The sequence below is a fragment of the Streptopelia decaocto genome, assembly GCF_964273445.1.
Source record: "Streptopelia decaocto genome assembly, chromosome: 1".
NCBI classification, from domain to species: domain Eukaryota; kingdom Metazoa; phylum Chordata; class Aves; order Columbiformes; family Columbidae; genus Streptopelia; species Streptopelia decaocto.
Genome location: NC_138663.1, coordinates 183,773,696 through 183,801,610, shown reverse-complemented (window position 1 = coordinate 183,801,610; position 27,915 = coordinate 183,773,696). Strand labels below are relative to the sequence as shown.

General features: G+C 37.4%; 1 protein-coding gene across 1 annotated transcript; it reads left to right on the top strand.

Annotated features, from left to right (window-relative positions):
* Positions 1-102: 102 nt before the first annotated feature.
* On the top strand, positions 103-27,854 carry NEK5 (NIMA related kinase 5; the record flags this gene model as incomplete). The annotated part of the gene is made up of 21 exons (XM_082043339.1): positions 103-219; positions 2,363-2,459; positions 3,479-3,576; positions 5,411-5,494; positions 5,601-5,671; positions 7,988-8,074; positions 8,926-8,980; positions 10,485-10,685; positions 10,824-10,896; positions 12,490-12,626; positions 16,164-16,363; positions 17,779-17,845; positions 18,153-18,272; positions 19,497-19,580; positions 19,685-19,789; positions 20,934-21,014; positions 21,836-21,904; positions 22,775-22,898; positions 24,301-24,438; positions 25,727-25,841; positions 26,250-27,854. 21 exons carry the CDS (start codon positions 103-105, stop codon positions 26,500-26,502), a joined length of 2,376 nt encoding a protein of 791 aa, XP_081899465.1. The 3' UTR covers positions 26,503-27,854.
* Between the last annotated feature and the right edge of the window lie 61 nt (positions 27,855-27,915).

Below are 27,915 nucleotides of genomic sequence, written 5' to 3'. Positions count from 1 at the left end.
TATTTGGTTTCTACTACAAACTCGGATGTTACGGCGCTGACTACATCCAATACTAATTTGGGGACCTTTTCATTTTAGACACTGCTTTGAGACGAAGACATCATGGATAAATATGAAATCATTAAAAAAATTGGAGAAGGATCATTTGGCAAAATATTCTTGGCAAAAGGAAAAGTGGATAATGAGCAGTGTGTTATCAAAGAGATCAATTTAACTAAGGTAAAAGAACAAAAGCTGGATAATAGTGGTAGCTATTCACCTGATTGTACTAATTGCACTTACCTAGGATATGAATTTGGGTAGGTTTTATCTCCTTTGTAGATCTGTCTTCATTATATAGAGTTAAACTTTACAAAGTTTGCTAATTTAGTGATTTTACAAGCACAGATGAAATAGGTGTTTTGATATCGTTTCCTTTTTACTGCATTTTTGTTCTTTTCAAAACTTCTCTCTACCTATAATACAACATGTGACACTGCCTACCTCAAGTTTTATAACGGGTGATTCAACTACAATGAAACTATTGCCACTGAAATAACAAATCACAATTTTGTTTCTCTAAACTTTTTAATTTCATTTTTTTTCCACACCAATACTTTCTAAGTCTCATTTGTGTTAGTTTGATTAGTTTAAATGTCAGTTTTCTGGCTGTCAGTATCTGAGCTGCTTTGTTAGACTTTCTTTAGAGAACAGGAGAAACATGTGAGCTGGCACATGCAGGATGCGGGACCAACCCCAAAACCACAGATGAAACACAAAGTGTAAACTTATTTTTGTTATCTCGCAAACCTGCGGGATCCCCGAAGCAGCAGCCAGGCAGAGGCACACAAGCGGGGACACGGGCACCGCAGAGCTCGGTCCATGCTAGAGGGTCCCTGAACCTGCTGTTTTCACCTATATTTCAGGGATTCACGCAGGCACAGTTTTCCATTGTAATTTGGTCTCCTCCACAGCAGAGCAGGAATCTCACACATATTTGATGAGGTGCCACTCAATCACAGGTTTGTGATATCGAAACACAGAGGTTCTACTTGTCAAACACACAAGGCTGAATGACAATTGGTATGATATATGCGTTTTTCTGCACCCCAGCTGCAAGTCGCTTGAGTGTGTTTACAATCCTCCTAGGCAATCCTCCATTATATTCCCACATATGTATTTTTAGGATGCTGTTGATCATGTGTGGTTTAGAATTCTGTGTTAGAATGAACTGAATTGGACCATAAAAGCGCTCTCTTTCTTTCTGTAGACTGCAGAGGCAGGTTCAGGTGACTAGCTCCACTTTTGGAGAAATGCCACTCCTTTATCGAGTTCCAGAAAGACAGTAAATTAAACTCCCTATGATTTAAATATAGGATTTCAACAGTCAGTTCCAGTGAGTGCATACATACTTTTGACAAGTCTTTTGCTGTTCTGGGTTACAGTATTTAACTGATAATATATTAGAGAGTTATAATAGAGAGTTATAATAGAAGAATGAATATATATCAGTTCTTGAAAGAGTTATATAAGTTCCAGATTCAAACCCAGAAAAACTGACATGCTGGTAGTGACAGCTAAATAAAAAAATAGTTTATATCTGTGTTCCTGACCAATAAAAACCATGTATACAAAATAGGAAAATGGAAGACAATAAAATATTATTGTGGTTTCCCACTTGGTTAAAAATCAGGAGCTGGATGCAGAAAATTACTTCACTGAAATCCTAAGATGGTAGTGTCTGTTTCATTCACTTTCCAAATTTTGAATCTTTGAGGATTATTTTTCAGAATTATTTCTTAAGAATGAGGGTAATAAATTGTTTATAAATACAAGAGGACATTTTGATGCATGGGTACTCAGAGACATGTATTTTTAAGAAGTAATCTCGATGAAAGTGTGATCACAATGACCCAAATAGAAGTTTTGCATTTCATGAAGTTTGCCTGAAATGTTGCAAGAACTCATAACACCAGTAAAACAGAAGGACTTATTTTACTTTTTTCTTTTGAGATCAACCAGATTAAGAATACAGAATCATCTAGACCCTTATTCTTCAAATACTAAAGGGAAGTTTAACTTTAGAGTTGAACATTATTCATCAGCTAGCTTAGCAGTAGCATTTGTGTAAAAAGTTTAAAAGTGTACATTTGCTTGTTTGTAAAATGTCGAAATTGGCTTTGAGTTCAGTAACGTTCCAATATATTTTCAAGCATACACTACAGATTGATACCTTACATGATGTATACATCATATAATATTTCTTTATATCCTTGATACGCAGTCATTTTGTATTTGCGGGAAGGATTTGTTAACGATGTAACTAGTTTTGAAAAGACATAAATATGTCATTGCTAGCATATAGTTTCTTAATTCTTTGTAGATGCCTGCGAAAGAAAAAGAAGCCTCTCAGAAAGAAGTCATTCTTCTGGCCAAGATGAAGCATGCAAATATCGTAACCTTCTATGCTTCTTTGCAAGGTTTACTTTTAACATTTTTGTTTTATTTGTGATTATAGCAGTGGGAGGGAGCAAAAACTAGCTTGTTAATATTGCCCAGCCTTAAGCCTGTTGCCAGCACCTTCGTCAATGGTGGCGACAGGTCCTACCTCCTAAAAATGACACGGGGTATCAAATTCAGTCATCAGTTGCCCTCTTCATGTGCCTGGATGGGACCTAAGGGATTGTGACACAATCCTGGGGTGTCGGCGTTGCTTAATTTGAACTTAAGTCTTGATATTCAGTAAGAGTCCAGAGTTTAATGGGACTTTTCTAGGGGTTTCAATAGAAGAAGAGAGCTTTTGAATATAGCAAGAAATAGGTCCTGTTGGCCTTTTGTCTTGAGCTATGTTTTGAGGTATCACTCAGGTATACAGAATTCTTCAGGACTGAATGAAGTAGAAGGAAGTCCCTTCTCCGTAAAAGCTAATTCCCCGTATTTATTTTTCCTGCTGAGATCTGTCATAAGCAATGCCTTATGTAATGAATGCTACAGTTACAGCTTGTGTTTAAATTGTTTTCTATAATCAGGACTGTAAATGTTTTAAGGTACACATAGATCTGGTAGTCTTACCAGACAGGTAAGAATAGGCTGAGTTTCTGTATTAAGTATGCTGTGCTGGTTATTTCTACTGTTGGACACGGTCTACTTTTAACTTTTTTCCTAAGCCTAACTGTATACTTAGTTATTATTGAAGAGCAATCCAAAATATGAAGCATTCTGCAAAGCATTACCTGTAAGAACATCTGTCTTTCAGTGTGGTATCTTGAGTGTTTTCTTGTGTATGTAATATTTTAGTGAATCTTCACTTAAATATATTTTCACATCTTAGTTTTGCATCAGGTTTCACCATTTTTTCACTGTTACTATTTGAAATGGAACAGGTAGACAATTAACTAGTCAGTTTTAAGAGAAGGACCATACAAAATTAAAAAAGGAATTTATTGCTATCTTAGTGACTAATAAAAGAATAAAGGAAAAATTATGCCTTCCATTTCAGAAAAGAACAAGCTATATATTGTGATGGAATACTGTGATGGTGGAGATTTAATGAAGCGGATAAATATGCAGCATGGAGTCCTGTTTGATGAGGACCAGGTGAAAGAAGTTATCTTTAGAGGAAAGGACATACTCTAAAACACATGGTTTGAGTTATCCAGTAGAAGCTACTGTTTCTTTGCTGACCTGTTAAAATAATTTGAAGAAACTTTGGTGATTTTGATGGGAGTTTAGAGTTTGCTTTTTACACTGCTTTAAGATCCTAAATTAAGTCATTAGCAGTATTTTTATGCCATTTTTATTACCCCTCCTCACCTTGCTCCTTTCTTTGTGGATGCACTTTGTATTAGTAGTATACCTACTAAGCTATAAAGACTTTCTTTTAAATTATGTTTTAGAATTGGGGGGGATGTATTATATGTGAGTTATTAATTTGTTTAAGATATATGCATATGGCATATCCTGCTTTATACTGAAGGCTACGGTAAATCTCTCATTTGCTTCATTTGGGTCAGGACTTCTCTGATGCCATTTAAATCGTTAAACCAGCACAGAGAAACAAACCCAAATTCTGACTGTTTTTAGGGCATGTTCACATGTATTTTGTTTTGTAAATAGGTGAGTGTTACAGGTATTGCAATTCACAGAAATAGAATTTTCCACTCTTCCTTACTTATTCCTTTTTTTTTTTTTTTACTAACTTTTAGCTTTCTGAAGGAATGTTTCTCTTATATAGTGGACTTAGCATACTGAACTCTAATGTTATTTAATCATGCATTGTCTTCCACTTTTGCAGGTACAATGAAAATTTACCTAGAAACTAGATTGATAGTATCCAACCTGTTAGTGGAACTGTACTGTAAAGCATAGAAGTGGAAAAAAGGAAAAGTATTTTGGCTTTTCTTTTTGCTTTAGTCGTAAAAGAGGAACTCAGTGTAAAAGTCAGTTGGAAGTGAATTACTGGTTAAATAATAATGAATTTTAAGATCCTATGGGGAGTCATACTAGAGGTAGAGACAACATGAGAGGAAATAAAGACAAAACCACAGATGATGAAAACACCAAAGAGAGAACCAACGCATACACACCACTTCCCCAGTTTTACATAATGTCGTTAAAATATCTTTATTTTTTAAAATGTATGCCTATGAAAGTGTCATTTGTGGCAGCAGTCCTATTCAGGAGATCAGCTGCTAATTTGAAGCATTACTAAATAGAAGAATAGAAGATTGTTACTCTAATAAAAGTTTTTCATGACCATCAATTTTCCTAAGTAGAGAAGCATATAAGTACATTGTACTTCTGTTTCTGAATAAGTCTGCAACCACTCATTAAATAAAACACATGTATATTTGAAGTTAAATATATGTTGGATCAAGGATAAAGGATAAAACTGTGTGCTTAATTATTAAGCAAGTTCCTTCATAGATCTCTTCTGTCACCACATTTCAGTCCGTCAGCCTTTGTTTCTGTTTTGTTTCTGGACTGTGTTCGGTAAGACTACAAATATAATAATTGAGTGATATGACTTTCGCCACTGAGGATTAAGACACTGCTTCCAAATTCTCTCTTAGTTGTTATATGAACTCACTCATTTCCAAATAAAGGTCTAGTATTCTTATCATCCTTTGATGTGATTCTTCAGTCCTTTTTCAAGGACTTGACCTATCATGGTCAGTTAAAACTTGATGAGGTTAAGGAAAACGGAGCAGGTATCTGTTTCTATTTAGTTCTGTGATAGTACTAAAAATGAAAGGAAAAGTTTATGGCATTAATTTTAAAAATATTATTTCTTACTATTTTTTATTGCATACACTCTATGTATTTTGCATTTTGTTGTTGTCTTTCTTTTATATATTTCAGTAAGATGCCCCATTGGACATTAGAGCCACACAAATTTATAGATGTCTGTTCTCTTTATCTTTCACTGCAGATTCTGAGTTGGTTTGTGCAGATCTCACTGGGCCTGAAACATATTCATGACAAGAAGATTTTACACAGAGATGTAAAAGCACAGGTAGTAAAACCAGTGTTGGAGAGGGACTGATTTTATCTTGTAAAAATACAGTTTAAAAGCTCTACCATGTTTCATTTTTGCATCCCTGTTGCATTTTTATTTGCAGAACATTTTTCTTAGCAATAATGAAAAGGTAGCAAAGCTCGGGGACTTTGGAATAGCAAGACAGTTGAACAGGTAGGCAGCTTTTTAATTAGTCTGTGACCTACACCAACTGCAACTGTTTCTGACTGTTCAGAATGCAACTTGAATGTGCAGATTGTTTGTGGATTGTGCTTGCTCAAGAGGTCTGGAATACAAAGGATCTGACACTATATTTTTTTTTGTTATCCTCAAGCATGCCATTCTGCATGAAACCACATATATATCTACCCTAGTCACTGGACGTCTGTTATGTATAGGACATGGGGTGGGGAAACCTCAATCTTTCCCTATCTTCTGTGGAACTAACATAAAGAGAATCTGGAGCCAGAGCTTCTGCTCTTGCACATGTTGATAATCACTTCTGGTGCCTTATAAAGAAGAAAGTGAAGAGCGTCAAAAACTGAGGAAAGACTTATAAAGGAAAGAGTGTGTACAGACTATTTCTTTTCTTTGTATGTCCTCCCAGACTATGCCTACTTATTATTTTTAGAAAGGTCTAGAACCCACTGTCTGGCCCTGAGAGTAAATGGCATAGCTTGCATCTGTACAGCTAAACTCTGCTTTTCCAAATTTTCCTTATCTTCCTGACTTTGGGGACAAGGTTAGCCTATCCTGCATAATGGCCAGGCATTGTGTAGAGCTTTTTGGCATGGCTAAAAAATGTCAGGAGGCATGCTAATACCACGACAATACTTGAATTTGATCTCTTTTTGAGCCTCTTGATTATGTTTGACTTTGGCAGGATATTGTGGCAAAGAAGTTCCACATATTAATTAGGTATTGTGTGGAAAGGTAATTTCATCTGTTGATCATTTTGTAGATTGTCCCTTTAGCATCAGTTCTTCTCAGTTGCTTGGTACTCCAGCTGCTGCAACTCAGTTCTTAAAACTTTTCCTGTCTGTAAATTAAATCAGTGTAAATTTGACCACATTACTATCTGCACAGCAACAGTAAAGAGAACAGATAACTTTAACCGACATGGTCAATTTGCTAATTTTCTTCAGATATACTTAACTGTGTACATGTATTAGGTAGCTTTATGCATTCTTCTACGTAGGCATACAGCCTATGTAATTTCTGTCAAGGCGCCATCAGATTGGCTTTGGATTTAGGCCAGTTCAGTGGTGTATCAGAGCTAGGAAGTCCTTCTGAGAGTTGGACTGTATTGGATTAGCATGTTTGGAGTATCTTGATCCAACCTGCTTATCTTCAGGGCTCTGCCACGTCCTTGTTCCAGCTGCAGTCTCTGCCTTGTACCTTTGTGGTGTGTTTCTTTGTGAAGCACAGACCTACTGTCAGTGCCTCAGCTCTCCACATGTAAACTACTACACAGGAAATGCCTACCTTCAGAAATATTATGGTGATAATTGCTTTAAGCATTGCTCCTACACAGCAGAATAATACGTAGCAGATAGGAAGTAGACTTCAGAATCTGAATGTCCAGGTGCAGACATTTTAAAGAGTATTTAATAGGCCTATACAACAAAATAATTTGAACTTGATAATACTTCTTCTCATACAAAAGTGAGTTAAGTTTCTCAGTCTCTGTTTTCCTCCTCCCCTGGGGTGCACAAAGGCATTTTCATCTCCATTCTCCACTTCAGAATGCAAAATAGCGTCTAATACTTTCACTTGCAGTTAGGTGTCTGTGACACCTCAGGCACTCAGTATTAATGTATTCTATAAAGAGTGTAACTTACAACCTTTATTGACATCTATTAATAGCATAGTGTGAGAGGAATCACTCTCTGTGAGCATCTTTTCCTCTCCACTGACTTCTGAGGGACTCTTGGTGACATCCATAGAGTAGATAACCTAAAAGCAAGTGAAATGAATCCAACTGGTGCTATTTGGCTACATCTTCACAAATTAGCAGCAAAGAGGGAACTAAAATTCACTCACTCCTGCTTTGGTTTCTGGACAGTATTTCCTCCATCCACTGTTCCTGGCTTGCGTAACTGACTACCATCTCCTGTATTCTTGCTTAAATTATTATGTCAGAGACTTCTGATATTTTGCCGTGTGTTTGACATTTTTGGGGATTCTGTGTTAATGATAACTATTCCTTGAAAATGTTGACTATAATGCTGGTGAAAACTGGGGAAGAGAGAATTTGTGTGCTTTCTGTTGACGTGCAAACACTCTCCACTATTAAAATAGTTGGTCATTTTTACACAGAACTGGGAAGTACTTCATTTTTTCTTGGGGTGTTCCATTAAGATGTTATTCAACTAAGGGCTATTATTCAGTTAGGAAACTATTACTCTGCCTGGGTCAGAAATGCCTCTAGTTCAATTGCTTGGAAACTTTTTCAGTGTGTAAGCTTTTTTGTTTGTTGTGTTTCATTAGCACTATGGAGTTTGCCCATACCTGTGTAGGGACCCCCTATTATCTGTCACCTGAGATTTGTGAAAATCGGCCGTATAACAATAAAACGTAAGTCTCTGTCTTTCCTTCACATGCTTGTGCATGAGGTCATGTACTTCCACTTTAAACTTAAAGTGTAATCTCATTCTCTTTTAACACTCCTTGTTAGTAGTGGCATGAAATGTAAAGTAGATTTTTTTTCCTTTGCTTTGTCCGGTTCTACATCAAATACTAAGTTTCTCGCTGTTTCCAGCATGTAATAAGCAGTGCAGATATGGATCTTTTCAGTTCCAAGTTTGTGAATTTTTTTATGTGCTCATCTGTGATTTATAAAAATATACTAAAGTGAAAGCTGCTAGATTGATAATTCTGAAACTGGGCAGTAGCCACCTGCAGGAAAGACAAATGAGTCTGAGAATTGTGAAGGCTCACTCAGGTTTAACACAAAATACTAGATGAGGACCACTGGAAAGTCAGCAGCTGAGTGGCCTAGACCCCCTTGTCTGTGTGGGGGATTGGATCAACACAGAGTGTTCTGGAGCCCAGCCTAGCATCCCAGCTCTAAGGTGCTTTTTACAAAGGTTTGCTTCCTTCTTGTCTCCTTAACTATCAAGTCAACCAGAGACAGCTTTGCCCTTTATCCTACTAGGAACATTAAGCAGGTGTTCTTTATGTCTGGTGCCTTTTCCACTGATAATGATAGTACCTAGTTAGGTGCCATAGAAACATTGGTACCACAACTGAAAAGAAGCATCAAGTAGTTCTTTTCAGTGCATCTTAAAAAAAATTAATAGTTGCACCAATATTAGTCTGTGATAGAATAATGTCAATGAATTTGAGAGCAGAGAAGAGGTACTGATAACATGTACAAAATTATTATAGTATTTTCCCTGAAACTTTTAATTACTTTTTATTCACAGAGATATTTGGTCTCTTGGCTGTGTGCTTTATGAGCTATGTGCACTAAGGCATCCTGTAAGTATTGTATAACAGAATCAGATCAATGTCATATTATTAAAAAAGATGGTGGGCAGCCTGGAAAAACTATAGTAATAATAGTACTCATAAACAGCTGCTAGAATTATGTTTGGTTTATTAATTGATATTAAAGAATGACTGCCAGTGTTTTTTTGTATTGTCTGTTTTTTGCATACTAATATACATTGTATTCTGTTGTATTTCTACAACTTTATGTGTATGCATACATATATCAAACATACATTTATTCTTTAATAAGTACTAAACTTTTTCAAAAGTCAGATGAACAGTGGAAAGAATTAAAGCCACACTCCAAGATTAGGCTTTAAGCATATAATTTTACTCATTCCTATTTGAAACTACCAATCTATACTTATTAAAACGTTTGAAACCCACATTTCCCCAGGAAGCAGTTTGAGTTCCCAGAAGCATTTTCCTAAAGGTTTCCTTTTGTTTGGAAGCATATTCGTGTCAGAAAATAACTGAGAGAGCATCTTCAGGAAGCTGTGTTGTCCTCAGCCTTATCTGAGCCTCTGCTAATCCTCAGCCTGGGAGTATTTTGCGGAGAAGGGAACACAGCAGAGACTAAGCCCAACAATGGGAATAGGATCAGATTCCTGGGCCCAGCAGAAGTTGACATTTTGCTGGGCTTGGCTTCTGAAGAAGCCAGAGCAGCACTGATAGGAAGAGGAACTGTGCTGAGCTGAGAGCAAGAGGATACTGCTGAGGAGTATTCCAGATTTCACAGAGTGAGAAAACATTAACATTACTTCTTATGAACATTTGCTGTTTTATTCAGTACTGCTGCCTGTTTTTAAATTTGAAGGCGAGGTCTAGATGCTCATGTAGACAGGAACTGCAAGTGAAGTTAAGGCAAAATTTGTTTACAACACCTTCAAAATAGTCAAGGAAATAAAATGGTGATTTTAGAAGTTGCTTTCAAAATTAGTTTTGCCTGTCTAAGGCCCTAGAAACTATGTAAATGCTGACCTATTAAGGGAACTGAGAGGGCTGAGTTTTCTGAGTGGCATCAGTCATTAAAATTCAGATTATACCTTAGTTCCTGAGAGAACACAGAATGCGGAGGCTAAGTTGTTTGCAGTGAGGTTTTGAGGGTGAACACTGTGAAGCCCTGTGAAGATAGTATTTATGCAGGCCTCCGGTGAACAGCTTTTGGCAAAATAAATCATGTTTCATTCTGGAAAAAATGCATTTGTATGACAGCAGAGTGTGAGTAAAACTCATCCAGGTACTAAAGCTATTGGACCTTCTGAGTCATGCAACCGAAACAAGTAGAATGTAATCAGAAAGTATAGTCAGAGTTTGGTTATATTAATTTTCCACAGAACAACTATGGATAGCAAGAAAGGGTTTGTGAAGAGATTGCATAGCACAGGCCTTCTGTCAGCAAGCAGCTTTTTTTTCCAAGTTGGAATGTCTAGTCCATCGTTTCCTACCAGCCGTACTTACTGTGCTCTTTTTACTGTTTTTATTGGTTAAGTTTGAAGGCAACAGTTTGCACCAACTGGTGCTCAAGATCTGCAGAGGACATTTTCACCCAGTGTCTCCCAACTATTCATATGACCTGAGGATATTAATTTCTCAGTTGTTTAAAATATCTCCAAGAGATCGACCATCTATCAACTCTGTTCTAAGGAAGCCCTTCTTGCAGAAGCTTGTTCTCAGGTATTTGCCACCTGAGGTAAGTGCCTTGTACTGCTGCTTGCTGAGAGAAAAATATGTATCAAAGTAGTGTTTTAGTAGATAGTAGATAGAACTGGTTAGTAGGTAGGACTGTTTACAGTTCTATCAGATGCCTTTTTTCTTATGAATAACACAGGAAGAACTCTATCACACTGTGATACATAAAAAAAGTCCTTCAGCATCACAGCCTGGACCCAACCTGATACAAGGTAATGATAATAATATTATTTAACATTAGTTCTACACTGACATTTATTAGTTATGATATATGTGATGGCTATAACCTTCTCCAGCAGTCTTTATTGCACATACAAGAGTTTTACACAAAGTTAAAAGGAGGAGAGAACTGCAACAGCAGAAACATTCACCCCAGACAGGGCATTGCTGTCCTGTTCACGAAAAGACAACTCTAAGACCAGGTCATTAGCAACGGTCAACTGGAAAAGCTGCCATAGGAAAGCGCTGAAACATTAGCCTTCATTCTTTTAAGAACAGAATTTACAAAATTGAAAGGCTTTGGTCTAGTTGCAGTTTAGGTCCATCACATGAAAAACATCCTTTCTTCATTTTGCCAAACTACGATATGCAAAAATGCAAAAGTCTTTCAAATTGCGCTCCATGGTATTTTACAAAATTGTAAAAATGTATTTTACAAAATATAAATTAGATTAAATTGTGAGAGACAGTGAACTCTATTTGGATTTAGTGCTCATTGACAGATCAGATTATGTGTGCTCATCTTAGAAAATATGAATGAGACTAAATGGTATCTCTATGAACTGCTGAACATCTGGCATGTTTCTGTCAGCATAACCATACATAACCTCATTCTGTGTTCTTCAGTGTATCATAATTATTCCTCACATTTATCTTTGGAGTATTAAAGCAGTTTAAAGAGACTTGTGAAAATAAACCTATGTAGCTACTTAACTGGACTATGGATGTTTCCATCCCCCTCCCTTCCCTCCCCGAATAAGTTCTTCAGTAATGTGGGAACCCATGTGATTTTGGAAATTACTTTCAATTAGATATATCTGCCTTCAGGTCTTCCACAATTAGGACAAAGGCACCTGAACACCTGAGTCACTTAGGCATTTTAAAAAGTATCTGTGGTCATATACTCATAATTTTAATGTATTTTATCTCCCAGATGTGATACTCACACAGTCATTGCTCAGAAAAGATTTCAAACTTGCTTAGGCTTAATTCTATCAAAGATGCTACTTTTCATTATTGCAGCTAAGGTGTTAGCAAAATTCTGACTGGCCAAACAGGAGTGGTGTGTACTTTTATTTTCTTATACATCAGGAACTGATAAGGTAAATTTTTCACTTTTGAGACCTTCTTTCCAAATTTCACAAGTACTTGAAGATTGTCTAACAATTTGTAGAATATCAAGGGCTAGGTTTAGAAAGGGAAGGCCTAAGCAGGTAGACACGTGGCCTCCGGTGAAATCTGAACCTAAGAATCAGAGCTCCTATTTTCTATTCTTGGTAATAGCATCAGATCAGTGTTCTAGTTTATAGAGGTCTCCTTTTTATTTGGTGTACCTTTTTTCAAAAGTAATCAATGAAGGTCCACTTTACATGAGTGTGACAAATCATAGTGCTTTCAAAAGCATCTCATTCTTAGAACGAAAGGCAGAATGCCTAGGAAGTGTGCAGTATGATGATGATGATGGTGATGATGAAAGGATGTAAGTAGTGTTAGCCCAGTCTGTCAGCATTAAGTGTGCAACTATATGGCCATTAATCACATAGAGAGCAGAGAAGGTAACTTTTTAACTTTTTATTGTTAAAAAGTGCATAAACTTCAAAAAAGAAGAGTCCAAGACCAACCTTCTCCAGAATCTGAAGTGGTGATGCCTGTGAAGAAACAGGAATTATTTCAAAGAAATGAATGGAAACCTCCTTCAAGAGGGAAACAACCTATTTTTCAGGTACTGTGCATCCATATTCTTGTAATATTTAATCACCTTCGGAAGGCAAATTCCTGCTCCTAGAAAAGACCCTTTAAAAGTCCTCATTAAGATGTATAAAATTCAGCTTAATGCCTACACTAAGTCAGTAGACACAGTTACACACTCCTGAAGCCTCAGAAGAGCTGTTTTAGAAAGCCTTAGTGGGAAACACCAAATTTAGGCTGCTTCAGTATGGTCCTTTGTAACAAAAGGCGTGCTTTGCATTTACGTTTGCACAAAGGCAAATAACCTCTCTGTTTGCATTTTTGCTATAGAAGCAAATACACTCATGCTCTTACCTCAAATCTTCTGAGAGTCCATTCAAAACAACTGACACCCACTGCACTTACCTCAGGTGTTATTAAAACAGTAGTAATTGCACAGTGCAGTTAGAGTGGATTAACTGATGGTGGGGAATTGTGGAGTTCCCAGGACTGCAGCCCTCAAGGAATCACACTGCCTATGGATAATACTAGCCCTGTGCAAAATATAGGAATTAGTTTTTCTCATAGTTACATTTATGCATATCCAGTGCAAATCCAGAGATGGATTAAGTTAGGAATGTTAACTTTCCTTTCACTGTGCACTGCTGTGATCAAAGGCAAAATTTTGTCCACAGTGTTTTGATCTATGAGACATGCTCTCATACTAACACTGGGAAAGTTTGCACATTCTTTCAGCGTCCAAATGAAGCAACCAGTTTGCAGAGTGGCAGGGATACTTGCATAGTGTCATACTTTGCATTGCTTCAGGATTCATAGAATCACAGTATGGCTGAGGTTGGAAGGGACCTCTGGAGGTTATCTGGTCCAATTCCCCTGTTCAAGCAGGGCCACCTAGAGCTGTTTGCCCAGGACCATCACCAGTTGGCTTTTGAGTATCTCCAAGAAGGGACGCTCCACAGTCTTTCTGCGCAACCTGCTACAGTGTTCAGTCATGCTCGCAGTAAAAAAAAGTGTTTCCTGATGTTCAGAGGGAGCCTCCTCTGTTTCAGTTTGTGCCCATTACCTCTGGTCTTGTCACTGGGCACCACTGAAAAGAGTCTGGCTCAGTCCTCTTTGCACTTTCCTTTTAGGTATGTATATACATTAGTAAGATCCCTCCAAGCCTTCTCTAGGCTGAACAGTCCCAGCTCTCTCAGCCTTTCCTCATAGGGGAGATGCTTCAGTCCCTTCATCATCTCAATGGCCCTTTGTTGGGCACTCTCCACTATGTTCATGTTTCTTTTGTACTGAGGAGCTCAGAACTGCACCCAGGACTCCAGATGAGGCCACCAGTGCTGAGCAGAGGGGAAGGATGACCTTTGACCTGCTGGCAATACTTTGTCTAATGCAGCCCAGGATACCATTCACCTTCTTTGCCACAAGAGTATGTTGTTTTCTTATGTCCAGCTTGTTGTCCACCAGGACTCCCAGGTCATTTTCTGCAAAGCTGCTCTTCAGTCAGTGGCCCCCAGCATGTACTGGTGCAAGTGATTATTCCTTCCCAGATGCAGGACTTTGCATTTCCCTATGTTGAACTTCATTATGTCCCTGTCAGCCCATTTCTTCAGCCTGTTGTGGTCCCTCTGGATGGCAGCCCAACCCCCTGCCCTATCAGCCACTCCTGCTGGTTTGGTGTTGTCAGCAGAGTTGTGGAGGGTACATTCTACCCCATCATCCAGATTATTAATGATGTTAAACAGGACTGGACCCACTACTGATTCCTGGGCTGCACAGCTTGTCACTGGCCTCCAACTAGACTTTGTACTATGATCACCACCCTCTGCGTCCAGCCATTCAACCAGTTTTCAGTCCGCTGTCTGCTGATTCAGCCCAGACTTCATCAGCTTCTCTGTGAGGATCTTAGGGAAGACAGTGTCAAAAGCCTCACTGAAGTCAAGATAGATAATATGCTCTGCTCTCCCTTTGTCTATCAAGCCAGTCAGTTCATTGTAGAAGGTTACCAGCTTGGTTGAGCATTATTTCCCCTTGGTGAATCCGTGCTGATTACTCGTGATCACCTTCTTGTCCTTTATGTGCTTGGAAGTAGTTTCCAGGATTAGTGGTTCCATCACCTTGCTAGGCATTAAGGGGAGGCTGACCAGCCTGTAGTCCCCTGGGTCCTCTTTCCTGCCCTTTTTGAAGATACAAGTGACATTTGCTCTCCTTCAGTCCTCAGGCAGCTCTCCCAATCACCATGATCAATCAAAGATAACAGAGAGTGGCTTCACAATGACATCTGCCAGCTCCCTCAGCACTCATGGGTGCATCCCATCAGGGCCCATGGACTTAGGTTTGTCCAGTCCGCTTATGTATTCTCTAACCTGACGAGTTTCTACCAAGGATGCATCTTCCTTCCTCCAGACTTTCCCCCTGAGTCAGGGGGGCTGGGATTCCCAAAGACTGGTCTTGCTAGTGAATGCTGAGGTGGAGAAGGAATTAATTACCTCAGCCTTTTCCATGGCCTGTGTCACCAGAGCGTGTGCTTCACTGGTCACAGTTCTCAATCCTCTTACATTTATTTAGATGGCCTGGTTTGTTCTCCCTATTGCTTGGGATTGCCATACTTCTGGATACCATACTGTAAAAGGTATTTCAATAAGGGACAAGACAAATACTTTTCGAAGTTACCTCTTCCTTGGGAACATTATCCCAGTGGAAAATTCTTACATAGATATGGATTTATACTGTGATCTGGACTATACGGTAGGTAGATGAACCTATTTTCAGTGTTTCTAAGAGGGAAAACAGAGATGAATAGTTAATGTATTTACCAGCTAGGGAAGGGATACTTAGATCCTTTTTCATTGATGTAAGAAAATAAGCAAAATTCACCATTTTTCTTACACAACATATAGCGGTTTTAGTCTCCCACTATGGAAAAGTTTGTGAATGTCCTACCACACTTCTTTTATATCATGCAGTGGCAGTTAAGGTGATCGCCTTCGCTCCATTGTTCTTATGAGAAATGGAAAAGACAGTCTTGTCACAAAGTAGAAATACAGGGATGTTTCATCACAGTGAGGACTTTGAGAAATGAAAGGCAAGCTCCCACAGGCACAGAATCAGAGATGATGACATGAAGTAGCACAGTGCTCCCCTGAAAGCAGCAGTCAACGTGTATACTGCCCAAAACTGCATCCCAGATTCCCCTTGCTTTCACATGTCAAAATAAGATTCTTCTGGAATTAATTCAGTGCTTCAGGCTTCAGAAAATGGAGTGACTTCAGGGCAACGGCACTACAGGGTACAATGCCCCATGGTGACTGACTCGCACAATGTGGGCTGCTGCTTCCTGACAGGAGCTGATGGAACCGGGGAAAAGGAAAAGACAATGGTAAGATTACATATACCCTGAGAAGTTAGAAAGTTTCTGCATTGCATGTGAAAGAATTTGGAAAACTTACACTAACTGTACTTTAGACAGCCTTTATTACCATGCAACTCAAGCTGGGGTTAAGGACAGCAAGTTAATTCAAAATTGTAGTGATACAAATGAAAGCAGGTAAATTAACATCCTTTTTTATCTTTTCAGCCACAGAGCTCCAGATTTAAGATGGCAGAAAGACCAGAGAGTATTAGAGTACGTGGCCGTTATAGTCATTACTATGATCAGCTTGACAACTTGCAGAGGAAAGTTAACGTACATTATGACCTTTCTCATATCAACCAAAGAGTTGAGGAATACTACAGACTAAAAGGACAAGTTGCACCTCCACCCCCACCACCTGACTGGTAAACTTTTCTCACTTTATTTATTGGTAGTGAACTGTCCTGCATGTTTTGAGTTATCAGCCTTCCTGATAAGGTAACACTGGCTGTGGCTTATTCAGTATAATTCCTTCTTGGCTTGGTCTTCGACAATTTTTGTGCATAAGTTTTTTATAAACATGATTACTCCTGTTTCTGTCTATCCAGAAGTTCCTTCTGAATGTTTCATCCTGATGTTTGACATTTTGTTGCCAAAATGTGTCCCAAATCTCAGCATTTTATTGGGTGAGAAGTAAAACACATGCTTTTTTGTAGTCTTTCTAATTATATCGAGGATAAATACTGTCTTTTCTTCCCACCAGAATGATATAAAGCCCAAAAGCAGTTCTCCACTTGAGGAAACAGAGTGGGAGAAAGGCCATAAAAATGTGTGGGGTTTTTATTTTTATTTTATTTTATTTTATTTTATTTTATTTTATTTTATTTTATTTTATTTTATTTTATTTTATTTTATTTTATTTTATTTTATTTTATTTTATTTTATTTTATTTTCATTTCAATTTTTTCCCTGCAGGGCTTATGTTTTGTTTTCAGATATAAACACCCTTTCTCCAGCAGTTTCTTTACTTCAAAGCCTTTCTCTTACAAAGTAGAGGTACCACCTTTTTATTACTTGATTGCCTGTCCATTCCATGATCGGCCATTTTAGGTGTAGATGAGCTTTGAAAACCTTGAGAAAGGGAGATAAGGAATTTTTAATACTGCCTCCTTTTGGATCCTTCCATTAAGGTTGACTGAATCATTAATTTTCATCCAATGATGACAATGTCAAGAATGTTTCAGTTAAGGATCATCAGGTTTAGAACATCTTTTCTGAGCTGAGTTTGGCTCCCTGGGGCACAAGTGGGTTCTGAAATTAATAAACGAAATGAGTAGAAATCAGGGAGCTTACAAATGACTGTGGGTTATTTTATATATCAAAAAAAGAGAGAAATGTTTAGAAACCAAAACAAATAAAATTTAGGCTGATAGAATTAGGCACAGATGAGAAAAGAAACAGAAAAATTGTTGAATATACAACCTCTTTCTTAAAATTTTTACTCATTTTGAGGATCAGGAAAGACAACTTTATTTTCAATGACACTTTCACATCCCATTTATCGAATGAAAGGTGGAGAAGGAATTTGCTGCACCCTTCAGAAGGCCAGTGCAACTGAAGTAATAGGAAGGGCAATACCTTGGATATGGATATGTTTTCTTTTTGTTATTTTACTGTTGTTCCATATTTATAAATATTTTATCCATATTTATATATTCATGTAGTACAAAGAGAACTCTGTTTGTCATATGTGATAGAACCTGTAGAGAATTATTTGTGCAAATGATAGCAGAGTCTGGGAAATAAAATGTAGCATATGAACATCACTTTCTTCTCTCAGGACTGCAGAATATCTTCAAAGGCGTTTTGAAGCCAAACAGTACAAGATTAAAGTGGAAAAGCAGCTGGTAAGTAAGCATGAAATCATAGTATAAAATCTGTAAAGAAAAAAAAAAAGAAAATTCAAAGGATGATCTGATGTCTTTGTAACAACAAACTGTGACTCTGACAGGTAAACATTTCTGCTCCAGCAAATTTGTTGATCTGATACAAAACTATAGCAATGTAAAATTTTGCTGTACCTTTTTCCTCCAAAAATATAAACTTAGCTTACTGCACTCTTCAGTGGAATGGGCGGGTGAATTGAGTGAGCACTGAGGGAAAGGATTCTAAATGAAAATTCCTTTGCTCTGGGTTTTATTTGTACATCCGTAGGGGCTGCGGCCATCCTCTGCTGATCCATATCCTGACCAAATGCAGCAGCAGAAAATGAAGGAAGAGCATCTCAAAAATACTCAGCAGGACATGTCTAGAAAGAATGAAATGAAAGAACAGGTAAATGAAATTTCTTCATTAGCCACATAAAAGTTGTCTCCTTATACTCCATGACAATAGTGTTCTTTATATAAGAACTGATTCTTTTCTATCTGACCACTAGGAAAATATAAGCTGTTTTCATATGGTTCCATCTTTGATAATCTGGTGAGGACTTGCACAAAAGGTGTTGTCCATAATAATTTCATAAAGCACGGCCTTGATTTTTATTTTGCTTCTACTGAGATTAGAGGAGTTACATCACTGAACAAACTAATGTTGGAGGACAATAGATCCTAACATTTACAAATCAGAATAAATAGTCATACAGGCATTATTTGTGTATGTATGTTCATTGTTCATAAGTCATACTGTAACATTTAGACTGTGATATAATAGTATGTGATGCATACTATTAATACTTCCCTGGGGTGGTATAACGTTTGGGGATTATTTTATACAGAAACAATATACTTTTCTGGTTTTGCTTTTGGGCGAGAGAGAAAACAAACTGATACTTCTTTCTTTCATGAACACATATAAATACATTCTATCTTTGATTTATAGAAAAATGTCAGAATAAATATTAATATATTAACTATTACATAATGGTCAGACTTCGGGATAAGAACATGCTCACCATATACACATTCTTCAGAGACTGTTGCTGTTTAATTCCACAAAGCCTGTATGCCAGAAAATTAAACTTTACAGATTTGTCCATTTATAACATGGGCAAATTGGGACAGATCCTCATATAAACAGTAACAGAGATCCCCTTAACACAGAAATTGTCTTTTGGCCCAATTTGCATAGGAAAGTTGAAGCTTCTCCAAGAAAAGATTACCAGATTTTGTTTCGTTTTGGGGAGCAGGTTGCAATACAATAAATAATACATAATTCTTTGTCCTCCTAATTTCCAGTCCTCTGTTTTTGAATTGCAACCTTAGAATCATTGCTTATACAGTCCTTCAATTATTGTTGGAATTAGCTGGTTTAGATATAATTCTACAGAAAATCGAGCATGAAACAGTCTGGAAAACTTCAAAAACATTGAAGAGTTAGGACTCAAAAATGGCCTCTAATAGGAGGTAACAATTCATTTTTAAAATTGGCAGTAAAGGACACTGATCCCTTTTTCTCATATATACACAGCTTGATATCCATAGAATATTTTGTTTAGCTAGTGTTACTTCTATGTGCATTTCTAATGTATATGTATTCTACCATACTGTGCTTTAATAGGAGTACCTGAAACAACTGCAGAAAATTCGAGAAGAATACCACAGTGATATAAAAGAATTGAGATTTAGAGCAGGAGTACTCCAGGTAACAAACTTCAAACATACACACAGTCATATTTCCTTTTTCGTTATTAAGTTGATATCCTTAATTAGAAACTGAAATGAACATTTTATAAAAATGTTCCCTAGGAGAACCAAAAAATACAAGACAAAACCTATCTTGTGAGGCAGGGGAAAGCTGTGGACCAGTTTGAAACCAAGGGTACAGCTGGAACAAGAGAAGAATCACTTCAGGTATCAGTACCATCTCCTGGTCTAAACAGAACTTTTAATGCAAGTCCTGCAGTGTCTTTGATTCACTCTCTGTGACAAATGTGAAAAACAGTAAAGCTTAAATATCACTTGATGTTTGCACCACATGTGAAAGTCTCCCTGGGTTCCCTTCATGAATAGCCTGGAAAGTTTCTTTGGCTGAGTCCTGACTTGTTTTGGTAACTCTTTTTTATCTGTAAATATTAGGATGTACTTAATTTCTTTTTGTGGTATGTTTCTTTTCCTTGCTTTCTGAGTGAAGTAAAGAAAAAGCCACTTACAGTGCAAACCTTTATGAGAAATCTGTGCAAAAGATAGAGCAATTCATGAAAAGCCAGAGTAACACTGTGTGGGATGTGAGAATCCAGGTTTGTATGGACTCCTTACTTAAACAAAAATTTAGGACAAGCAGGTGGAAGAGGCAGAGCCAAAGCTTTCCAGCTACAGGACTCCTTCACTTTTTTCTCATCAAGTACTACTGAAGCAGTGACAGAATTGTTCCACTTTTACTTTACAATATTGGCTTTGTGACCACCAGATAAGTTTTCCAGACAACATGGAGTTCTACAGCAACAAGTCCAGTTTTCATCAAGTGAAATGAACGAAAGCCTCAATTTATGAAAATGAATCTCAGTGTGCAGATTCCCACTCTATTCTAAAGGGAAAACAGCCCTGATTTAGCTACTAGCATTCTTCAGGCAGGATTTGCTTCATGTGACGTAGGACTTTTCTGCACTGTCCCGTAGCAAGAGGCAGCTTTCCACATAAACCAGTGACAGACATTGCTGCCCTGTTGCAGCTGGAATGTGGGCCAAACCGGCCAATATTAGCAGAATTCTCTACGGTGATTTTCATGGATCCTGGATCTGACTTTTACGAAAATGAATTCACACATCACTTGATGGAATAAAGTAGGTTATAGGCAATTAGGGCCATGACAGGACAGAAATTATATTCCCAGTGACTTAATGAGAAATGCACAGTAACAAAACCACCAGGTTTTGCATCTGCTTGCATACAATTATTTGCTGTGCTTTTATCTGACATGTTCTAACGTAGGACATAGGAATATAAAGAAGGGTAAAGTTTGTTTTTTTAATTATTATTTTATTTTTCCTCCTTCCAGGACATGGAAGAAAACTTTAAACAAGTGAGACTTCAGGACAGGCAAGACCAAAAAATCTTAGAAAAGAAATATAATACAAAGGTATCCATCATTTTTTTTTCATCTTATATGTGTACATTTCAAATGATTGTGTTACCAAACTAGCTCTGGAAATCAAGTTATTTGAGAGTCAGTTAAGAGCACTGGTCTACTGTTAAAAGTTGAAAGAAAGTGGAATCACTAAGAAACGTGTAGCAGAGCTTTTCTGATAATTTGAGGGAGATTCACTTCAGATATTTTCAGATAGTCATCAATCCCTACCTACTCATCTTCATATCAAACTGTATTAGTAGTGTATAGAAACTCATGTTGAAGTTTTAAGTGAAGTCAAGTCAGGCTGCTAATTTCTTAACATTCTGTTGTAAAAATGGTCTTCTCTATAGTGCTTTTTAAATTGTAGAAGGGGATGGGAATTGAATGGGAATGCAGATAAGATATCAGGAAAGTTTCTGACCATAAAATCTTTGTGAAGTGGCCTAAAGGTCTTTTGTGAAATACTGCATGGAAGCAGTACAGTATTCAGATTTTAATACTGGTTGACAATGAGCTGTAAGAACCAACTCTGTATATTGCAAGGATTGAATTATTATCAAAGACATTTTTCCTTAAAATCAACAATATTCCAGCCCTGTGAACTGGATGCAATTATTTTAAAATATCCATAAACTATATTCAGAGCAATCTATTTTTGTCCAATTTGTTCAACTTTGATCTTGTTAAACTGAAGAAAAATATTGTTAAATAAAATTTAATTTCCATAGAAGAATAATTTTGAAGTTTATAGTTCCATATAAACTGTGTACATTTAATTACTTGGGTTTATTTCATAAAATAAATTAACAAAATGTGTGAATTTTCTTTAGGGAGGAGTAAAGTTTGAAATTAATTTAGATGTATGTGTTCCTGAGGAAGACAGCATTCAAGAAGTAGAGGTATGCTGTAGTTATATTAAGAGCATTTACATTAGTTATCTGAAACCATGACAGTAGCTCCATGATCTAAAGTTTAATTGTTTCCATTACCATCATGCTATTGAGGATTTGTTGATGTATTGCATATATCTGACCTTCTTCAAGAGGATAATTGCTTAGAAGAAAATTGGATGATATCCGGGTTAATCTTTCACATGTTAAAAGATGGAGTGCACAGATTTTGTAAACTGGGATGAGGGGAAGAATTCATCTGCTCCAGCAGGGGGATTGGACTAGATGATCTTTTGAGGTCCCTTCCAATCCCAAACATACTATGATACTGTGATACTGTGATACTGTGATCTCAAAAACGACTTAGTCTGCAAATGCCAAATTTGATTTGTAAATGGTTTTAGTACATTTCTGTTTCTTTAGTATTGCATCACACAGCAATAATAATATTCTGATAAACCAGCTGTTACGTAGAAAAAGTGGAAGTGATGCTACTGATCACATTATGTGATGGCATTTATTAAAATGACATTTCTAGGTGATTGACACGTAATAGCTACCTATTGAAATTTTTATTAGCATATTAGAATGTTTAAAATATTTGTAACAGTAACATTGAAAATATTTATTTCTAGTATATATATTCTTAATTTATAAAGCACAATTTTCTTATTGTGTTGTTTCACATCTCTGCAGAGCCCCATGCAGCTCTCTGATACACAAATCACAATGTGACTTCTGAATTCTGCTGCTTCACTTTTTGTTACATAATTTGCCTGTGCATGCCTGAGAATGGCCGGAAACACCATAAAATGAGAAGTGATTAGTTATTTTCCCATATCTGTTTTCTCTTTCCAGAGTAACCTATTGTTTTTTCAGGTACTAGATAAACTGAATGAGACTTTGACTTTAGTGGATGGTGAGAATCTTAAGGAGAAATTGGTGGAAGTTTATGAAGATCATACGGACAGAGCTTTGGAAGAACTGTCTGGATACCAAACAGGTATTTCTTGGGGAAATGCAATGCAGAGTGTTAATCCTGAAAATTATGTAAGAGTTAGGTAAATTCAGAAACTCTAGGCTATAGCAAGTTTATCTGATCAGCTCTTGCTTTATATCACATAATATTATAATCACACCAAAATCTACTTAAAAAATGAAATAACTTTGCCTCCTCTTTTTTTCCCTGTAGAGTTCAGTGACATAGATGATATGAAAGAAAACAGAAAACATTGGCAAGCTGAAGCCCCTCAGATACTGCTGAATTTTTTAGCTGATGCTGATGTAACATCTGGATGTCCTACTGTGGCTGAAAATGAACTTGGTAAGAAGGTTTTGTGTTTCAGTGAAAGTAGGGAGCTGCTAAAATTCAGCCAACCTACTTACAGACCTTTGCCAAAACAGTTCCATACCAGAGCGTTCAAATGATCTGGCAGGCTTTTAATTGCAGGACTTCATAATAACTGAGGTTATTGTGTATGTTAAACCATAATGCAGTCATCATTTTCCCCTCTGTCTAATATACAATGATGTGGTGCTGCTCATACATATTAAGAGGGCTGCATTTTATGAATCACTCTGTGGCCAGGGTAACAAGGGCTAAAAGTGCCCATCTATGCAACAAATCAACACCACTTTCTTGGGCCTTGAGTGGATGAAACACAAGAACTGAGGTAATCAGTTGCCAGTGCCTCCCCAGAGCGTGGTGGAGTTCTGGTTTCACGCTCCACAGACTTGTGTTGCTGCACAATCCCAAGTGCATCCTTGCACAGGTGTGGCCGTGGTGATGCTCCCTTTCAGAAGAAGGCAATTGCCATGTTTCTTGCAGTACCAGTGCATATATTCCCAGGCAGATGGGTATCTCCAGTGACTGGTTGCTGCAAACAAGAGGCTCTTCCAGCATTTCAGCATGCTCCAAACACCCTACATACACAGAAACAACCTGAAGAGTTTGCATGGACAGTGAAGACCAAGTAGAATATTGTTAATACGCCACTTCGTGTTCACTCTGCCTTAGATGAAAGAGCATAGGCCACAAAAGAAACAGGAATTTCTTTGAAGCTTTTTCAGCCCCAAGAAGGCAACAAGTTTGAGACCTAGAGCTGCTCAATGAAGCTGCATCTGTCTGTTCTAGAACTAATTAAGCAGATACTTGAACTTTTACTTTATTAAAACTGGTATTAGAAATTTTTAGTGATAAATAGCCCAAGCTATTTTTTATCTATGGTATCAATCAGACCCAATACTTATTAAAAATTCAGTATTCCACAAGGGGAAAAAACCCAGTTTCCAGCATTACACAAAATGAATAAATCAGTGCCAAGACAAGAAAGTCTGAATCTGGCCAAAGAGAGTGCTAAGCCACAGTTATGCTTTCATGACCTGAGAGCTTTCCTGTCCTTCAGCTGAGTGTGCTGCTCTGCATGAAGACACCCCAGAAAACAGGAAACAGTGGAAACAAACAACACCAGAGACACTCCTGAACATCTTAGCAAAAGCAGAGCTCTCTGATGACTCCTTCATCCGGCTTGAAGAAGAAATAGGTAGGATGTTTGTTACTGGAAATTCTACAAGTTTTTCTTTAGTGTGTTATTTCTTCTATCATTGGCAGAGGGTCTGTGATGAGAACCAGGATTTTGAAGTCTAGTTGCCAAACTAGAAAAAAATGTGCAGCCAGTCCCAGCAGCCCCTGCTGTGTCCTGCAGCAGTGAAAGGCCTCTTTTGGGATGTTGCTGTTGTGAACAGCAGGGAAAAGGGCAAACCCTACGTACTGGCTGTTACTTTCGTATGTAATTCTTTCATTTCCTTGGGCAGATGGACATAAGGTGCTACTGCCAGCGGAGTGGCTGATACCACAAACCTGGATCTGGCCCCTGCAATGGCTGAGGGAGAAGAACTCTGTAAAAACATTTCTACAAATAAAAATAGCTGTTTTGTAGAACAGCTGTAAATTGTAGTATGTGCTGACCTAAACTACAGTTCTGACTTACTTTGCAGCATGGTCCATGCTGATACAGCTGACATAGAAGTTAACTCACACTGCAGCACACTTCCCTTAAGTAACACTGTTTTCAAAATAACATTTACTTTGCCTCGAAGTTGTTAGCTAAAAAGCCAGAGTATTTTCCACAGAAAGATGCTGTAAATGTAAGTGGACATTGTGTTTTTATACACAATTGCCAACCTACTGAACATGTAATGGGAGAACAGAACTTTAAAGCCAGCTAAATCATACATGTAAATGCCAAGTTTCAACAATTTTATGGGTCGTGAGAAATCTCATTCACAACTGTTCAGTCAGCACTCTCTTGCTAATTATGCCTCACATACATTTTCTTATAGCATAACAAGCTCTTTTAAAACTGTCCCATCCTGAAAACTAAATCAGCTATATTCCTGTCCTAAGACTAGCTTTATTGCTTACACATAAAAAAAACCCAACCAACCCAAACTGCTTTGCACTAATATCAGTTCATAGGGCTGAAGCAAGAACAACTGACACAGGTTTTCTAACTGCTGTTGCTTTTATCAGTTACATTTATTAAAATTTGGCACTCTCAATATGCACTTCTGCCCTGCTACTCAAGCTGACACTGTAGAGTACGGTGTTACCCAAACTGACAGATTTCTGCTGGGTCGCATGCAGAACTTAGCTTTATACTAAACCAGCAACTCTTAAAATTGTTCTCCCACCTTCAGGTTTGAGTTGCCCTTCGGTCTTTGAAGGCATTTTTAGGGAGCCATAGGTACAGCTAAACAACAATTTTCAGTCCCAGACAGTACACTTTTATAGTTAGCTAATATACAAATAATGTTCATCTTCCTTTCCAGAAGGGAGATTAACTATGTTGCTTCCAAAAGCAAACAAGGAAGACGATTCAGAAACATATTCTGCTGTTGCTGTTGATGAAAACAGACTTGAGCCGAGATCAGATGATGAAGACACGTAAGTCAAGCACATCATATAAAAAATCCATACAACTGCTTTTGTGAAATGACAGGTTGCATTGTCTGAAGCTTTTCTGCTGTTTTTTCAAATTCATAAATGAAGAAAACTTATTTGTTTTACAGTCTGTTAATTTAACTTTTAATTCTGTAATTTAATGTGCCACAAGCCGATGCTGCCATTAAAAATACTACGCAGAAGTATGAACATGGCTTGGTAATTCCTGTTCTCTTACCTTATAAACACAGGTAAACAGTCTCATGGAGAAAGAAGAAAAGCTCACATTTTAAGTGTCGCTTGTGTATTCTTTAAAAAGTGTTTTAAAAAAATCTCAAAGACCTCGAAAGTAGAGAAGCTTGTTTACAAAGACACATTTATTTAATATAATTATCTTGGTTTACTTTACAGAAATTTTGAAGATTCTGAAGATGAACTCAGACATGAGCTGGAGGAATCTCTGGAAAAAGTGGTGACTTCTTCACCAGAGAGAACCATGGAGTCTCCCGTCCTTTCAATAAGTAAACGTCAAACAGATGAAGAAAAGATGAGTTTACCTAGCAAACTACTTGGAAAACCTGATGATGATTTAGAAAATAACCATGAGTCATTTAGCATTGACACATGTGATGAAAAAGGCGAGCAGGAATCAAGAGCTACATAGAACACCAGCAGTTACTGTTTCAGAACTTAATAACTTGCTTGAAATATCAGCCACATCGGTAACAAAATTTAAGGGTAGCTGACATTAAATGCCGAGTAAATCAACTGCTTTTCAACAGTGCTAAACACTCTATTAAAATTAATAGAAGGTTGTTACTATTTTGTTTTAAAGGAAAAAAAAAATCAGGCTACTTTTCAGATGTCTAAATGTTGAAAAATACCAATCAAGACTGAAACGCACTTTCATCTCTATTATTCTAAACTACCTGTGACATCTCTCCACGCTTGGTCGAGCACGTTTCTGATTGCATACTCTCCGTAACTGTTTGTGTATCATGTAAAAATGCCTCCTAGTCAGTCTGTCATATTTCCCTAGCTCAATCAACTTCTTCTTGTAAGCTCTTCCAGTTTTTCTTTATCTCCATGTACTGCCAATACAGCTTTATAATGCATGGTTTCATTTACACAGGACTGACCCTACGTAGTATCACCAATGCTCTGCACTTTTGTATAGTGGTCGTAAAAGGGTCTAGTAACACGATGGGAAATGTGCATTCCTCAGTTTCTAGTAAAACATGGAATAGTCGGTTCTTCCAAACATCTTTTTTCACATACAGAGTTTCATATAATCCAGACAAAGTTTAAATAGAGGGAGAACCCCATTCTGAAGCTTGATTTCAGTAGCTTTTTGCACTTCTCTTAGTTTGCTAAAATATAAAATACTGTTTTGATGGCTCAAAAAAAGACTATCTGTTTTTCCATTTTTTGATACAAAAGCAGATGTCCAATTTTTGAACATTTTGTTCACTGTGTTCTCAGCTATAAGCAATAATTTAGGGCTTTACCATTCATATTTGTATAGCATTTAATCATGCCCTCTAATCTAGACCCTTCTGTTCCCTCAGAACAGAAAACCTTTCAATAGAATACGGTTGGAAAAATACCATTAAGTTGTCATCCTGTGAAAGGGCATGAGGAAATTGCTAATATAAGGATCATAGACAAATGCAATTATTACACTTATTTAAAAGGAAACTGCTAAAACCACTCTACGATTAACCTAAAGGAATCACTGTAGGTAATGAAATTGACAAAACCACAATTAAAAGCCCACATAATATATTTTTGCCACACAATGGGGGACAGCAAATTGAAAATGTGCTACAGATTCTGGGAAAAGAATGTGGGTACGAAAGCAATCAAATTAAAGTGTTGACTTCAAAAAGTGTGACTGTGGGTGGAGAGTCATGAAATGGGTGGAGATGGAACGTAACATATTCAATGAATAAAAAAATTCCAGACGTAGTTTGTTACCAAGGAGTTAGGATGGTTCTGTGTATCTAGAGGTTTTTGCACCGCACTGTATTGTCATGTAGTCAACACAGAAAATTTTCAGCATTTCTTTCCCAGTAAA